Genomic DNA, 18,166 nt, shown 5'->3' with positions numbered 1-18,166 from the left:
ATTATGAACAATAAAAAAAATCTTAGAAATTCACTTAATATAAATTAAAGAAAGCAACTTAAATTTTTTATGAAATATAACTTCTACAATTATTCCGTTAACAAGGATTGAGGTCACTGTACTCTCGTATCATATAGTTTTATATTATTAATTAAACTTATACTACAACTAATAGAACTATAGGAATTTTTTTTTAAAAGTGAACTTATTGCTACCATTTAGCACAAATTATAAGACATGGAAAATTGTAACGTTAGAAATCCTAATATCCATGGTATTAGACTCAATATTCAATCAAAATCCATAAAATTTAAAACTTTAAATTCAAAATTTAATCCCTAATTCTATTCAAAAAAATTTAAATTTCGAATTAACCCAACTTATGCCTACACACTGCTTATCACTCCACTAATTAGATTTTCTATTACAAATGGGTGAAAATCATTTTTTTTCTCAATCATTGAAACATATAATCCTTATGAACAAAATTATTTTCTAGAAAGAATAATTAAAAAGAGAATATCTTACCAAACTTGCTATCCAATCTAAGCTCCTCTTTAGCCATAGATTTTACCGTTGAAACTTGATACTTGAAAGTTTGAGTTTATGATTGTGATTTTAGATTTTAAATTTTCGTGAGTGAAAGTCCTAAGGACCTAAAAATGGTCTGAGACAGTTATTAAGATCTTAAAATTATATAAAGGTTAGATTTTTATAATTTGGTCAAACTTTATGGTCAAACAAATTTTTGAAGTCAAAATTTTTAGTCAAATACTAGTTAGCACATAAGCACTTGAACATAAAATTCAAATATTTTAATTTTTTTGAAATTTTTGAAGTTTGAAATTTTGTTTAATTATAATTTATGTACGGAAAACTTGGATTAAATATATAATCTACTAATATCATAAATTGAATCCATTTACGAGCCAGTGCATATTACTAGTACACTTAATAATTTTTTAAATATTATTGCAAAGATCTATTTTATTGACTATTGTTGCACATAATGATTGTTCAGCACTCGACATGTAAATTTACAATATTTATTCACATATACATTTTACATAATGAATGAAATCCGCAATCAAAAAAGGTTGTCGTTGAGAGATTTTATCATAGAAAAACTATGTAGCTATTAGTTGTTCGGATATTTATATCGTTTGATAGAATTATTATTCATTTTTTTTCTAATTTTATTGTAGATGTGTGATTCTTTTTTCGTGTCATAAAATAACTTACAAAGAATAAGAAAAATTTTAAAACAAAATATAATGTAGCTAATCAATTTTACAAGAGACATAAATAATTGTATTGATCTTAATAGCTACACCACCGATAAAATTCAAAGAATATAAAGGAGTTTGAGTTATATATCCGCATAATATTAATTTTTTGTCAAGATTTTTTTTCTTTCTACCTAGTCAAATCTAATTCATTTAAACTCTTCAGAGACTTTAACCACGAAACACGTAGATTTCAAAAACACATTGTTTCTCCTTTGGAAATGACTTCACTATCGAAGAACACAATAGATACTTACTTAAATTAGTAGGCTTTTAAAACTAATCTACGTTAGCTCTAAGTTCATTATATAATGATTCATAAAATATTGAATTATTATCCACACCGATGACCCGGGATTGATTCCCCTCAATAACTTCTAAGTCGAGCCTGTCGCATAGGACTTACCTAGTAAATCGTGCGGTTTATATTCCATGTGTTATTTGCAGGCTATTACACAATGGAGAGTTTACTCAATGCGCACAAAGTGCTCACCCAAAAGAACAGAGGTTGTGGCAGAAATTATAGCAACTTCGAATTACCTTGGGGTTCCAAAAAAAATTGAAAAATGGCATTTTCTTTTGAACCTTTCTCTCTCTCTTCTTATCAATAATAATTAAAAAAAAAAAATAACACATGGTCTAAAATTCTATATTCTATACTTCAAATAAAATATAAAAATTNTCTTGGGGTTCCAAAAAAAATTGAAAAATGGCATTTTCTTTTGAACCTTTCTCTCTCTCTTCTTATCAATAATAATTAAAAAAAAAAATAACACATGGTCTAAAATTCTATATTCTATACTTCAAATAAAATATAAAAATTTCATCACTAAAAATAAAATTTAAAATAAAATAAATAATTGATTTGACCAACCGTATCCTTGAAATAATGTGTCGTAGCTTGGAAAAGACAATGAAGGCGGACGGTATTATTTGTATTAAGCATAAATCTCGAAGCTTATATTGAAATGATATGAAAAATAAATAATAATTCCAACTGACATACAAAGAATACATTATGAAACCAGAAAGCGGACTAAATGAAAGGGAAATTGAATATGCATACACATGTTCCATGTGTTTTTTGAGGTTAATATTGATAATATCTTAAATTTGTGGAGCAATTTTATTCCATATATTTGAATTGATATTCATTTCAATCGAACATAAAATATAAGATATTTATACTAAACATTTTTCAATTTAACTTTACATGTGTTCTCAATTTATTACGTAGAAGAATTATTACATAATATATATTTCCTCCTTTAATTGAGTATATTTCACTAATCTCAATAAATCATAAAATCTAAATGTATTCTAATTTAACATAACATGTATAATTAAAAAAGACCATATATATTTTTTATTAACTTATTTATATAAGATCTTTATTCTTCAAGTGATAAGGTTTTCTTTTTCAAAATTAAAACTATAAAATGTTTAACAATAATTTTTTATTATATATTTAAATATTCAATTATGATAATATATAATTCAAATATTATTTTAAAAAAAGTTCTATGTAAATTTTTGAGGTTGTCCATGTACTTTTTTCTAAATACTTTATTTGCAATCTAAACAAAGTTCACCTTTTTTTAATTTTTTTTTAATGGGACCAATTATCTTATTTGAAGGTTTGAATTTTACTTTATATGAGTAGTTCGTATCAGTGAGCTTTCCACATTCACCTAACCAAAAGATCAATTTCATGGAGTCTCGCTCTTTATCTTCTCAAACCATTCGCGCCAAATTACCTACACAATCTCTTCCTCGTGCTTTCAATGGATCAAACCCTAAATCTCTCTTCTCATTGCCTTCTTCTCCAAGTCGCATTTCTCCGATTATGCCCCTTCTCACATCTTCACGGCGTCTGGAAATCCACCGCCGGAGTACCTCGTTTACTCGGCAGACTTCGAATTCGAGCTCAAAATTCCGCGCACCTGCTGTGGGAAGTGATTCTGGCCGCCAGTTGGATGTGACTAGAGAGTTAATCGTTCTGAATTCTGCTTTGACTTTGGTGCTTGGTGTTGGGAATCGGGTGCTTTACAAACTTGCGCTTGTTCCGATGAAGGAGTACCCGTTTTTTCTAGCTCAACTTACTACTTTTGGGTGAGTTTTTTTGGTGTTTCTCTTTCAATTATTGTATGATCCCCGATCACAGATGTTTACCTGTATGATTTGAATTTTTTGTACTTTGAAGCTGAAAGTTGTTTTAGGGAGCTAATTTAATACTTTCTCCATTTCAGAAAGAGTGACGCTACTATTTGAAGAGTGTGATTGTCTTTGTTTTCCTTCGACTATGATTTTTTCACTCTTGTAAATCTTTACGAAAAAAAAAATCATGATAGTCGTACTTTTTGATCATCTGAATTTGTAATGATCAAACCTCATGAATCTCATACTTTGTTCCTGATCTTTTTGGAATATATTGAACACTCGCATAGAGATAGTTAGTAGGACTTCAATGTGAGTGGTGACTATTGTGAATAAAACGCAGGAAATTTTGTTGTCTGACTCTATTGTCTGCCTGTCTTGAGCATAGACTTCCATATATAACTTGTTTTTAGCTGTTTCAGAGATGTATACTAGTTGCCTAGTTACCTTAGGTTGAATGAAATTGCAATTCCGTGGTAGATAAATCATAAAAGTCCTTTGAATGTGGAAAGCTCATAATAACTGCAGCATAGTTGGCCCTGGTAGCTAGTCAAAAATATAACACATAAATTTGCAATTACTATAGTATGTTGTCCCTTAATGACCTTGCAGAGATCTCCATGATCATCTCCCCTCAACTATGAAAATAACATGTCTTTCTGTTTGTTACTTTGTGTAGGAAGATAATTGAGTGGATGCGGAGTTAAGAGGTTAATTTGATTTTTATACATACATATTAGTGATTGCAGAAGAAAGCCATTAAAGTAATTGTTGATGAATAGGTTTATAAAGAAAGCATCACATCGAAATTGTAAATTTGATTGGATTGGTGAATTTTTGTATTCCTGATAACTGCGACAGTTGCATAGGAGTAGAAACATGACAAACATTTGGGAACTTTACAAATTGAGAAGAGTTATCATATAAATTGGAAAGAAGGGAGTAACACTAACATCCTTACTCCTGAAGTTCCATTTTAAAAAAATGTGTTTATAACCAAAGGAGGATGAAGGTGAGGAGATATCCAATAAGTTTGTTCTCTTCTATACGTAAAATCCAGTTCCAACCTTAGTTTGTGAGTAGTGATGACCCATTTGATTTAGCAATTGATCACCTTTCGTATTTAGGAAGCACAACACTATAACTGGACATCTATTCTGGTAAATTTCTCTTGCATTGAAGATGCTGGGAGTGGAATGTTGAATGACTACTGTAAAGAAGAGTCACATAAAGTATGCAGATTGAAGAATAGTTTTCATCCCTCTGGATCATTGATTGCTTGAGACCAACTCCTTCTGTGCCATCGTGTCTTAAATCCTAGCATGTCAACCATAAACCATTTACTTTGGTACTTACAAAAAGAATGTAAATTATCAACATGGTTTGACCTACCTTAGATGCATAGGAAAGTAAGTGCCCAGTGAATTTTTTAGTCTAAGGGGTCAGCATTTGCCTACACTCAAGTCAATGACTAGCTGAGATGACAATCTAAATTAAAAACTCAAATATGCTGATCAAAGAAGGTTGTGGAAAAACATGTCCATTACTTTGATTTTTAGTAGGAAATGCCATTATCCAATATAAGGTTTTTGATCCTAGTTAACCTATATTTGTTTTACTACGTGGATGCTGATACTTAACGTGGCTTAATTAACTTCAGGTACTTGGCTATTTATTTATCCATTTTGTATGCGAGATATCGTGCTGGTATTGTAACAAAGGAGATGGTGGCCTACCCAAAATCACGGTTTTTGCTCATTGGTTTCCTCGAAGCCCTTGGGGTCATATGTGGAATGTATGCTGGAGGTATTACCTTGTATTTAAGGAAGTTCTACAATAATAAATTGAATGTTTCCTCTCTCTCTCTCTCTAGATTTCTTCCTTCACTGGAAAAAGACGATAGATCCTTTATGTTCTACTTCTTACTCTACATCTCGTCTTTCAACAAATATTAGTCTTTTCTCAGCTATTTGCTGCTCTATCTAAACTGGAAAACAATAGTAAGGTCCACAGAGAAATGAATATGGATGATTCTTTGAGTTGTAAATTGATTTCTGATTGCTTTATTTTTGGTACTTTACAGCCATGCTTCCTGGACCAGCCATACCAATACTTAGTCAGGTAACACTAATAACATTAAGATTCCCCTTTTCGCCAATAAAAGAGCACGAAATAGTTCTCAAGTTATCTTTGCCTTGGCGGTATATCTCCAAGAGCATGGAAATGGGATGCCCTTTTCTGATGGAGCAACACATTCAATGCATCCTTGCTTTTCCTTTAGTATACACAAATTGCTATTACAATTTAATACTCCATGGCAGTAGTTTTTGATGAATTAAATGTATGCTTGGTGATTCAAAGCATGCATTTTCTTTTAGTTGCAATTTTTGTAGCCTTACTGACAGCTATCTTATTTCTGAAAATTGAATCATGAATGGGGAGTAGGCTCTATAAATTGCTGAAAATTCATGTCCTAACCAACTTCAAACTAGAAGAGTTATAATTGTATCCTCGAGATTGCTTAATAAAGTTTTTGCTCATGTATAAAAGAAGCAAAACTAGATTTCTTAGCAAAGACCTTTTCATTGCAGACCTTCTTGGTGTGGCAGCTGACTCTCTCTGTGTTCATTCTTGGACGAACATACTCTGTGAATCAAATTGCTGGATGCTTATTGGTTGCTGCTGGAGTGGTACTAGCCGTAACAAGGTCACACACTCTTCTCCTTTAGGGTCCTAAAAAATGTTTTTCTTCTTAGGTTGCAAGTCAAAATAGGATTTCGTTGAAGTCCTAAGATCAATAATGAAATTGTCCACTCTCACAAATTAATCTTTAATATGAGGTGGTCATATACTTCGTTTTGTTTTTATCTTTCAGTTTCCAAAAAAAAATATACTTCACATGGTATGATAGTAGGCAAATGTCCTTAGTTCAAGTATCATTATTACCTATCAACAAAATATTTTCACGTGTTTGACAGTTTGAGCCAAAGAGAAAAGAATCGGATCTGCTCATGAGGAGGTTTCTTGAAAATTTGAAACGTCCCTAATTTAACAATTCAAGCTTTTAGATGAAGTGGTCACGTGCTTCGATATGGTGTCAAAGCAGACATATATCCTAAGTTTTATTGACATTGATGGGAGGACCACACTCACAAGGTGTATTAAAAAAGAGAACATCTCAAGATAAAAATATCAGTTCCTAGAAAGAGCAAGGCGCTGAGCAACCAATAATCAATATTAATAGAAATGCTTTCTCAAAAAAAAAACTTTTTCAAACTCAAAACGAATAGAAATGTCTCACGAGCTCCAAGAATCTGCAAAAATACAAATAAAACATAATTCTGCTATTATGTAGCGGGGTGCTTTCAATCCCCTTTTAAATGTTGTACAGTTTCTTTCATTCCATGTGGTCCATATGAGTGCTAGAGGACCACCTCCCTTGCTCTACTTCTTGTTTACAGTAAAACTGGTTCTGCTTCTTTTTAATTACATCATGTCAGTGCCTAGTTCTCTACCCCAACAAAGGTAGGGGTAACATCTGCATACACCCCACTCCTCCCTAGACCCCATTTGTGGCCTCACATTGGACATGTTGTATTTCTTGTTGTTGCATGTCGGTGCTTAGTTGCCTATGTTCCTATTAATTGTATAATATCCTAAATTCCACGCTACGAGCCTTGGTATGCGCCACACTGGTACTTCAGGTGTGTAACTGAGGCTTTGCCAATTCGCTAGCTGCCAAAATCCTCTCCAACTTTTCACCCCTCCAAAATCAATAACTAAATTCTAGTTCTTAGGTCTATTGAACTCCAATCTCCCCACCCCCCACCACTCAGTGAAATACTATTTTATCACATTCTTTTAGAGGATACTCTGATAGGTTTTGTATCCTAAACTCATTCCTTGTTATAGGGCCACCTGAATGAATCATGTACGTGACAGTGCATCTGACTTGTTAGCACAAAAAGAAGCACTCCAATCTTATTCATAAAGCTACAAGGGAACTTATTTTACTTCTATTGACAAAGTTGGTTGGGAACATGCAGAACTTATAATATTTATCTTCTTTTTTGGGGGGTCACTTAGCTACTTCCTGTGGCTGGTCATTTTGGCAGATAAACTGTTACAGATACTGCTAGGAAGTTTGTTCTGTATGATCAAGCAGCTCATAATTATTATTTTTGTGAACGGTATTCTGCTTTTATTCACCTTGGCTTGTGTGATTGTGGAATGCAGTGGATCAGAGTCCAACCAGATGCTGGCAGGAATTGCATTTGTTTGGCCAGTATTGATGGTAGCTTCAAGCGCATTCCAAGCCGCTGCATCTATTATTAAGGTATTCAATAAATCACAATGTGTACCAATAGCAGTCTGGATCCTCAATTAATCATTTCAAGGGCTTTGAATGTGTAGGAGTTTGTTTTTATTGATGCTGCTAGCCGACTCAAGGTGCATCTCTCTTTTACAGAGCTTTTTGTGTTCCTTCACTTAGCTTTGAATATGGGGTGCATGAGAGATACTCCATCGATCTCTTCTCAACTCTGTTGGTAATGTTTAATGCATAGTCCTGATAGATATTCAATTTATACAGGGGAAGGTGCTTGATATCTTTGTCGTCAATTCTTTTGGATCTGGATTCCAGGTAATTTGTATGAGCGCGTGAAATTTTAATACACTAACTTTTGGATCCTAAAACTCTGTTCTTCAGGGTTATTTCAGAGTAAAATGCCTACATAGTCCTGAGTTAATTAGCCTTTAGTCAAATGCCAATTTACTGATTCTTCTGTTGAAATAGCTGTTTTCACATTTGGCACCATTTGTTCAATTCTGTAAGTCGAGTGGAATTAAATACCAACTGCTGGCTTTTGTATTGTCTTAAATAGTCACACTGAGCATCATTTGTATAGTTCCAGCCGTCAACTGGAAGCTAAAAGAAAAACCTTTTTTCGTGAAATCTAGTTCTCGGTGAAGTTTCATTTGCATCTACGCAGAGGTCATGCCCAACAATTTCTGATAGAGAGAGGAAATATTCAAAAGACTGCATAACCATATGCAATGATTGGTCCCGATATGTTTTTCATGGATTTGCAAGCCACTCAAACCCTTTATGCTCTTCTATTTGCAGTTTATGCTGTTGCCAAAGTGTTATTGCAGAATCAATTGTAGTTTGTTAGCACAACCTTGCACACTATAGACAATGATGTTTAGTCTAGCATTGCTATTTATAGACATTTATATTACATATATGTGTGTGTTCCCTCCGTTTCAATTTGTTCGTCTTAGTTTGACTTGACATGGAACTAGAGAAAGTAAAGAAATTTTTGAATTTTGTGGTGTTAAACTACAAATGTATAATGTACCAAAATACCTTTTAATAATGTGGTCTTAATTAAACATGTCAAGTGGAAAACTCAAATTAAAAAAGTTGTCAAATTCGAAAAGAGACATTCTTTTTGGAACAAACCAAAAAAGGGAAGTACAATTAGGACAGGCAAATTGAAACAGAAGGGAGTATATAAAAAAATGGGGAATTGCATTTTCAGAGAGTGAATTGATCTGTTACCTTTCAGCGACACTGTATTCTGAATGTTGCATTTGTAATGTCTATTTTTTTTTGTAGGCTCTGTTTGTTCTCCTTTTTCTGCCTTTTCTTTCAAACTTGAAGGGCATACCATTTTCTGAGCTCCCTTCATTTCTTAAGAGCGGTGCTGGTTGCTTCTTCAACATAGGGAACAATGTTTCAGGTGCAATCTCTATTATCTTGAACTTGTGTGTGCCTTGCATAAAAGGTCAATGTGCATCATTTCAGCATTTGCAAACTGCGTTGCTGTGGGTCATGATCTTCTAGAATCTAGAATATTTTGGCAGGAAAGTGTTGTTTACAAATTACAAAATGTTCCTGCTTTCCTCAGTAAACCACATAGAGGTTTCAAGAATATGTTTGCGCCCATCGGGAAAAAGGGTGGTGATATATTGGATAGTATGAATATATGTACTCTTTAGTTTTTAGGAGGTTGCTCTACTTACATTATTATACTATCCATAGAACTTGGGGTACTGGAATAATAAAAACCAAGCATAGAAACTGGTTTTGAAAACTTAATGTTGGTTGCAACTCAATTAGTATGTGTCTCTTAGGATTTGGTCTATAGCTGTACTTTAAAAGTGAATCTCAACAAGAACGAAATCACAATTTTCAGGCAATTTCTCAAATGGGCCATATACTGCTGGTATAGTGTTCATTTCACGAGCAAATATTAGTTTCAACAGTTATGATGTAATCCAAACAAAATTTTAGTTGTCTTTTCCCATTATAGATGTGAAGACACGATTATCAAGTTAGAAGTATTTTTCCCAAGGTAATGGATTGATGAGTCTGACTTTTCTTTTGGCACCTTTTATTGGTCAGGTTGTGATGGAGCACCATTGCTACCCCTTCTTTACATATTTACAAATATTGCTTTCAACATATCAGCTCTCAATCTTATGAAGATTTCATCTGCTGTAATTTCTTCCCTTGTTGTAATGTCATCAGGTTCACTCTCGCTCTCTTGCAGACACTCTGCATACAGTGCTTAGAGGTGTCGATTACATTTGAATTTTATGTAGTCCTATGACCAACCAGATTCTTTTTCCTCTTTTCTTATGCAGTGCCTTTGTCAATGTATCTTCTCTCCATGCCGCTGCCATATCTCCCACAAGGTTCAAGTTTGAGCCCTTTCTTCCTTCTCGGCAGTGCTGTCCTTCTCATTGGTCTTATCCTGTATAACATTCCACGGACTCAGAAGCAAGACACAGAATTGTAACTCATTTGAATCATTGCAAGTGATGTTCTATGGAGATTCTGGATATATAGTAGTCATGATCTCGGAGTGGCATGGGGTCCAGAAGAGTCTATAATCTCCATCAACTAAGATCCATTCTTCCCTAGTCATACAGTATGGCCTACCGCTAAATGGATCTGACAGTATCATGGTAACTTGACTTATCCTTCCACTGGCTGTCATCATAGACGAGCAACGCGATTGCCGAAGGTACTTGTGGTGTTAAGACTGTCTTAGCGTAACAAGTGGATTTTACAATACGGAAGGGCGCTTGCTATGACATGTCTTAGGTGGGTTAAAGAAATTAAATTTTGGTGTATATGTTACTGAGGTTTGCATGCACAAAAACAGTTGGTCGATTCTTTTGGTAGATAGAAGATACAGAAATAAAACTTCTACAGCGTCATATTTTGATTGTGAAACAAGTTTATGTAATTACAGTTCCATTCTATTCTATTCTTCCAGTGGGTGTTTCACCAGACGAAGCAAGTTATGTAAAGCAAACATCTGCATCCTGTGTGGTAACATTGAACAGTTCTAATTTTCTACGGGAAGTCCATTTTTCATAATATCATATTTCAAGCACCCAAGATTTATGGGTTCTAAATTTGCCACTTGACTCGTAGTTGGTTATAGTTACTGAATTTGCAATTAAATACTTGTACATTTTGTCGAATTTTTTGTTTAAGCAAAAGCTTTTCAGTTCGGTCGAAACCTTAAATACTATTGTAGCTCCACCCACACTGTTCATTGAACAGTTTACTTAGCATTTTAACTTAAGTGTGAGCAATATCGGAACTTTTGGCTTTAGACCAAGTTAATGTAGGCTAGAAAAAAAATCCTCACTTCTCTTTTCTCGATTCACAAATGATTCGGCGATATGCATTAATAATATTGGGATTAGTTATGTTAAATTTATTTCTTTATTATGTTTAGTTTGTTGTATTGAATTAATAGGATATACTAGAATAAGAAAAGTAACCCCACATTGTTAATGTTATGGTTTACTATGCATAAAAATAATGATTGTATGCAATCAGTACAGTACTCACTCTTTCATTTTGTCTGTTTTATTGTTTTTTAAATTCGTTAAAAGATGTTTATTTCTTTTTACATGTAACATGTTTAATATTATAAGATAAATTTTTTTTTTTGATAAGTACATTTACAGACCACAAAATTCAAAAATCTTTCCTAATTAAAATGCATAGCTAATACGTGTATTAATTATGCACTGATTGAAAACACAATCAAACAAGGGAATACCTTCTACCAAACAATGTGTCTTGTTAAGATTAGTCTATAGGTTTGAGTTGTTTTGTGAAAGAACATACAGATTGCCATTAAAAACTTCGAATGGCAACATGATTAATGATTATGACCAAAGATATAGAACCTTAATAACATTAATCTGGACATATTGATATTCGTTCATACCTTAGCTTTCGTATTTCTACATCTCCAGGCATAAATTACTGCGGGAAACTGGTTCTTGAATTTAAGCAGTATCTGATTTTCTTTTCTTATATAATGCTTTCAGCAGAACTTTAACTTGTAATTGTACGTGCACAGAAAATACTAGTATCTTCATATTACCACTGAGAATAATCGCGGGAAGAAAATGATTCAGACCTTGATAATGCACAGAACTAAGATATTGAAAATCTCATTGTAATAGAGCTAAATCTCACTTTTGTAAAAATAGAAATTCATGACATGACATCGATCACTAAACTGAGTTTTCCACTTCATTAACAGCTTACACCACAGTTGAAGCCCAAAATTGGTGCTCACCCTGAAAATATATTGCTCAGACCGTCCAAAAAGAGCTGGTTACCCTATCGACAAGAATTGTTTAGAAAGAAGTACAATTTCCTTTTGATTTGTGAAAGATGATAATACAACTACCATAAGAGGCTTCATTTTACATATCAGCTGACCCTTACTTTTCAAGAAATTAGATGTGAACCAAACCACAGCCGCCATAGCACTTCAGCCTTGCAAGCAAGCAACTTTCAATTATCCATCTAGGTTTCAGTCATCACTGCTGACAACAATAATGAATGCGATGCAAGATTTTAGATCGATGAAAGCCCCAAAAATTAATATCATGACAAAGTTGTACACATGTTACATGAGACCAAGGAACACCTAACCATTCCAACCTTAAAGCCTCTAAATTGGTGGATATCAATGTACTCGAACCAGCAGTCATATCAATTCCTCCTCTGCAATACCACATATATTAACAGTTAATTTTCAGCAAGTTTCCCCACACAAAATAAAACTCATGTCCATGAACAAAGGGATATAGATCAAAAGATAAACCACTACTACAAATAAGCTCCATTCTAATTGTGAACAAGATTGTGTTCATTATACATGCTATACTCAGAAGCAGCAGAGGGTTGTGAAGCATTGGAAGTAACCACATAAATCATAAGCCAACAATTTCCTTCCAATTAAATCATTGAGATGAGTAACAAACAAGATAATAAGTGTACATACCAGAATATCAACATTTTATGCATTAACTAGATCGCTTATCACCTAAACGGGAATGCACAAGATTTATATATGTCTAGGACAATTACAACATCATAGCTAATGCAAGATTCATATATAATATTCTAAAGCAGAACCACACTTCAGATTTTGAAAGAAAACAAACTAAGGAGTAATGCAATCTCCCTAAACAAATTACCTTACGCTTCTTCTGTTGTTTGATTCCAGTGCCGCCTTTCTCAAAGTTTTCTGATTGTTCAGAAACAGGTTCCCCTAAAGGCAAACTTTTTATCTCGTCATAGAAACTATCTGTCAGCCCAAGCAACCTAGCACAATCAAAGGAAGGAGATTAGCCTCCAGTTAGTCCATTTTAAAAAAAAAAGAAATCAGAGCTCCACCTAATCTTCCAGTACCTTCCAAACTATAGATTAAGTTCATATCTGAAATGATCAAAAGACTGACCATAAATTGACTCTTTTTATAGTTAGTAAGATCAACCACACAGTTCCTACTGAACTTACCCATTTCTTGACTTCTTCAGATGTTTCATTTTCTTTTTCTCCAATTTTGTAAGTGGGGCACGATCAAACGCCTCCTCTTCTCTTTTTGCACGTTCTTCCATTTTAGCCATGTAGTTTGTGAGTTCTCTACTTTCAGATCCAACAACTTCTCTTACCTGTATTTTTCACCGTGATCAATAGTCAATACACGATTGCTCAGGGAAGTGAGTTAGTATAAATAGTCAAATAGAGAACTACCTCTTCGGGTCTTCCTTCAAGATCATTCAACAAATCTATCATATACGGGCTTTGTTTAGCATTTCGCAATCTCTCTTTTTCCCTCCTCAATTCATTTCTCTCCTGCTTCGACATTTTCTCCTCGCCCATAGAAGCAGGCGCAAATTTGGGGGGTCGATATACACCATCCTGTAGGTCAAGACCAAAGACATTCAACTATCTCTTTACTTCAAGAAATCATATGGGAGACTGAGTGAGTTAAATCATAACTTCAAACTCTAAAAATTGCTAAAGATTGAGCCAACTCTTTTTGAACAGGAGGAGAAAGGAACTAAAATGGTCATTTCATTGTCATGTACCAAACACCAACCTCTGCAGTGTTACTTGTTTTACTAACAAGCATATCAGGTTTTGGACGATACTTCAATAGGTCCTCCTTCTGAGTATCTGTTCCCTTCTCACTTATAACTGACTTCTCAGAAGCTGTGTCACTATCTCGTGTGAGCTTCTGAATTTGATACTGTAGTTTCTTGTCAATGGGGCGAATCTGCACAGAGCATGACAGTAAGGATACTGCAATTAAGGGCAGAAAAACACCCAAGAGGAGCTGGAGAGATAGCTTTAACATACCTTCTCCAAAAACAATCTCATCTCCACCAGACTCCGAACTACTGGATGCCCTTCAATTGAGAGTCCTTTTGCCTTGCGGAGCAAATAATAGACAAGTGATTGACAATAATTCAGAAGTAGCAGATGCTTCGTTTCAAGGTAACTTATTCCATCTGCTGTTGGAAAGTGATCCGCTTTCACCTGCAGACAAATTGCACGGGAATTTGGAAGAAGAGAAGGGCATGTCAAGTTGATATAGTGCTATTTTCATTCTTTCCTACACAGCTGCCACGTAAAATATCAAAGGCACATTCAACTGAATGGATCAAGCAGTTCACTATTTTCTGTGACTGAGTTACAGAAGTGCCCTGCTAAAGGCATTAATTCTATGGATTACTAGCATGGGGGTTGGTGGTTTTTTTTTTTTTTGGGGGGGGGGGGGGGGGACACATACACATTGATACATATATCCTTTAAAGACAAGCATGTATTTCAATATAGCATAGACTTGGACTTTCTCATACTGGCCGTTGGGATGATTAGATATCAAAGAGAGTAACATGAACCCAACATGGATACCAAGTGGGAAGATCATGTATTATTGATCGTAACATCTGTAACGTGGAAAACCAAATTAGTTGTAGGATCTAACATATTAGTTCAAAGATAATTGCTTCAATGGGAGAATATTGGATTACAGGCACCCAAAAGACTATTGTTTTAAAAAATGTTTTACAAAATGAAACCATTTACTAAATATTTCATCAATGTATGATTGTACATAAGTAAAATGTAGCCTCATAATTTCTCAAAGAAAGAACTTGAACCTCATAGAGGTGATGGGTAGCGGCATGGCAATGACGACTCGGGGTGATTCTGGGAAGCAAATATATAAAAGTTTCTCTCTTTTATTTTGTTAGTAGGAAAAAACGTCAAGATATTGATAGAAGAAAGTGATCGATCAATAAATCAACTATGCCTTAACCCTAAGCTAGTTACAGTCGCTTATATGAATCCTCTGGATCCATTCCATGCTTTAAGTCCATTTAAATTAAATAATAAATTAGGTAAACTAACTAAAAGAATTCTAATTTCACACTTAACCCAAATGATACACATGTCTCTTTAGCAAGAATATAAAGAATCTAGATGAACACTAAACCAAATGAAAAAGTATCAGTTGATGCTGAAGATAGTAGTAGGAAGGTATTGCAAATACAACGGAATCATATTTTGAAGATAAAAGCTGATAGTTTACGACAGATTATCTTTTGGTGCAATTTAGAGCTAGTAAATGATGTTGAAACATTGGTAGACTTTATTAGTTCCTTGCATTTTTTGGATTACAGCAACAATTTACTGCTGGTTTCATCAATAAAACTTATCTAAAAGAATGTACCAGTATTCATTGGCAATAACTAATTAAACATGACTATTTGGTATCCAATATAGATTTCTTTTTTGCGAGCGGCAGCTAATAATGGTGTCCGGACAACTTTCCGGCACTTCCAGTGCTGCACCAAGTATTTTCCACCAGCAAAGGCATTGGGTAACCAACAATTGATGGGAAAGGTTTCAACACATCCCAAAAACACACTGTGTATCCTTAAAATTTCTTTCTAACTATATAAATTGTTATTGTTCTAATTAACCGAGTATCATTATTTAAATAATCAACCATGAACAATCATAGAATTAAAAAATAAAAAACTGACCTTTGCGGTTAAAGCTTGTACTTTTAAGCTCACTGTATCCAATCCTGCTTTCATCTCCTTCAATACCGTAACTAGTTGCGGAGCTTGCCTGCATTTTCATTCACATCCAAAAATATCAATATTATTATGTATGTCCCGTGATTTTCAGAACCTTAAAAGACCAAAATAACAAAGAACTTGCCTGCTTATTCTTTGACTCGTTTCGACTGACGCCATATTTTACTACTGGTATCGCTGAGAGTGAAGAAGATACTCCGTTGTTGTCAATGGCGGCTCCCGCTCTGTCTGCTTTGGGGCAGAAGCGAGGTTTGATTTATTTATTTTCCAAGAAAATTAGAAGGATCGAAAAGGGGGAAGCGGGTTATGATTTGGGTTTTATATGGGCTTATATGCAATGGTCCATCTTTGAACCTTCGCACTTTGTTTGGATCATTGTTATCAATTATTTTATAAGGAAAAATTACATAAATTAATACATTTTAAAAAATAATTACTGATTTTAGCGATACTTTTTGTTTATTACCATTTATAGCAATGCTTTGTTAAATCTATAATATGTATTAAAAGTGAATTGTGTATGCAATATATATATGAATTATAATTGTTTTTTGAAATATATCATGTTTGTTTGGTAAAAAATTGTCACATTGTATTATAAGTGTATTAAAATGTTTGATAAATGTATTATTCATAATTAAAATTTGTATTATATGTGAATAATAAATTGTTCATTGTAATATGTATTAAACTTGTATTATAAATGAACTAAAAGTGACCAAGTGAAAAAATATATTATTGCTATAGATGGTAAATATTTTTTTATTATAATATATTTATGTAAGTTTCCCATTTTATAATGTATTGTATTGTATTGTACTTTATTGTACTTTATTATACTTTATTGTATGACAGATACAATATTTGGCTAAATTGTATTGTTTGTTGTTGTTTAGTAACATTCTAATTATTTGGTTTAATTGTATCATATAGTATTGTAATTTATAAATTTACTTAAATATTCTTAATTATTCTAGGTAGAAGGTTTGACTAGGTTTAAATAATTAAGATAAAGGGTAAAATAGTATTTTGAAATATTATGTAAAATATAATTGGAAAAAGAAATTAAGTAACAATGGGAACACACCAAATTGGTTGTTCCATAAAATAGGGGTTTCCATTGTTACGAAACAACGAAATTTAACAATACAGTACAATACACTTTAAATAACAATCAAAACAAACATTATAGGTATAGTAACTATACAATACAATACAATGGATAACAATGATCCAAACATAGTGTTAGAGCAAGGGAGAGCTACCAAGTGGTCAAGAGGTTTATTCGAATCTTTTTGATAAAATATTATATAGTACTTATATATATAATTAAAATAAAATTTTTTATATATAAAGAGATATACATATAGAGTAGATGTCGAATTCTTTGACTAATTTATATGTCTATTTCATCAAATTTTAAACTCTTTGATAAAAATCATAACTTTATCACTTGAAAAAATACCTAATATTTAACATTTTTTAATTCCAAATTAGTCACATAATTTGAATTAAACTTGTTATTTTAGCACACTATAGGCAATAGGATATGGTAAATTTACTATATATACTCTAGCAATAAATAAATATATAATAATATTATTTTAATTTCTCATCAGTGAAATTAAGCTCAATGTTAATACTCTTATATGTCTATTACTTATGAAATTTGTATCATGCCCATTTAGATTTAAAGGTGAAAATCTTTTTACTATTCATGTTTGAATAAATAATTTTGTCATCGATGTTAAAAATATATACGATTTGAAATTATTTGTCAATTGAATATATCTTAGATATAACTTCATCTTTCAGCTATTGTATCATTTGTTTGACCTTATGAACATGATATGTAATATCAAGTAAGTTAATTTTGATTTAACAAACATAATTTCAATTGAAAGTAGTAAATTTTGATGTTAATTTCTCAAAAGTTAGACGAGTTGCTCGTTCTAATGTCTTTATCTCGTTATCCAAATAATCGCTAGCAACTTTCAATTATGTCTCAAAACTAATGAATTCAAACATGACAAACTTTGGTCAATAATTCTTGATTCTGTAATAATGCAACATATGGAAGTTATTTAACAAATTTGATATTATTTCAACTTTTATAGTCTATAAATATATTTGTAAGTTGAGATATAGAATTATTTCGGCCTTATATTGGATAATAATTTTATTTTGTGGGTGATGACTCAGTAAAATGGATATATAAGAAAATATTTTATTACATTAAGATTTTAATTTTTTTTCATTAAAAAAAATAATAACGT

At 32.8% G+C, this 18,166-nt stretch overlaps 2 protein-coding genes across 6 annotated transcripts; one reads left to right on the top strand and one right to left on the bottom strand.

The window, feature by feature from the left end:
* The first annotated feature begins 2,933 nt into the window (after window positions 1–2,933).
* On the top strand, window positions 2,934–10,886 carry LOC107015565 (protein CLT2, chloroplastic). The gene is made up of 10 exons (XM_015215878.2): window positions 2,934–3,398; window positions 5,104–5,249; window positions 5,527–5,564; window positions 6,035–6,150; window positions 7,680–7,779; window positions 7,857–7,892; window positions 8,035–8,085; window positions 9,064–9,187; window positions 9,853–9,978; window positions 10,095–10,886. Exons 1-10 carry the CDS (start codon window positions 2,998–3,000, stop codon window positions 10,247–10,249), a joined length of 1,293 nt encoding a protein of 430 aa, XP_015071364.1. The 5' UTR covers window positions 2,934–2,997; the 3' UTR covers window positions 10,250–10,886.
* Window positions 10,887–11,917: 1,031 nt separating this feature from the next.
* On the bottom strand, window positions 11,918–16,186 carry LOC107015804 (neuroguidin). Of its 5 annotated transcripts, none has more exons than XR_003578055.1 (9): window positions 16,015–16,049; window positions 15,834–15,921; window positions 14,140–14,319; window positions 13,880–14,056; window positions 13,531–13,698; window positions 13,294–13,448; window positions 12,972–13,098; window positions 12,424–12,495; window positions 11,918–12,314 (listed from the first exon to the last, which is right to left on the bottom strand). XR_003578055.1 is itself a non-coding variant. In XM_015216218.2 (8 exons), the coding sequence occupies exons 1-8, from the start codon at window positions 16,047–16,049 to the stop codon at window positions 12,484–12,486; spliced, it is 942 nt and encodes a 313-aa protein (XP_015071704.1). In that variant the 5' UTR covers window positions 16,050–16,186; the 3' UTR covers window positions 12,256–12,483. The 5 variants fall into 5 exon arrangements, 1 of the variants encoding a protein (XP_015071704.1); XR_003578054.1 differs by having other exon boundaries at window positions 11,918–12,311; XR_001456382.2 differs by having other exon boundaries at window positions 12,433–12,495.
* Between the last annotated feature and the right edge of the window lie 1,980 nt (window positions 16,187–18,166).

The sequence above is a fragment of the Solanum pennellii genome, chromosome 4 (assembly GCF_001406875.1).
Source record: "Solanum pennellii chromosome 4, SPENNV200".
NCBI classification, from domain to species: Eukaryota; Viridiplantae; Streptophyta; class Magnoliopsida; order Solanales; family Solanaceae; genus Solanum; species Solanum pennellii.
Note: the sequence above shows the minus strand (reverse complement) of the source record. Positions and strands in the feature narration are given on the sequence as shown.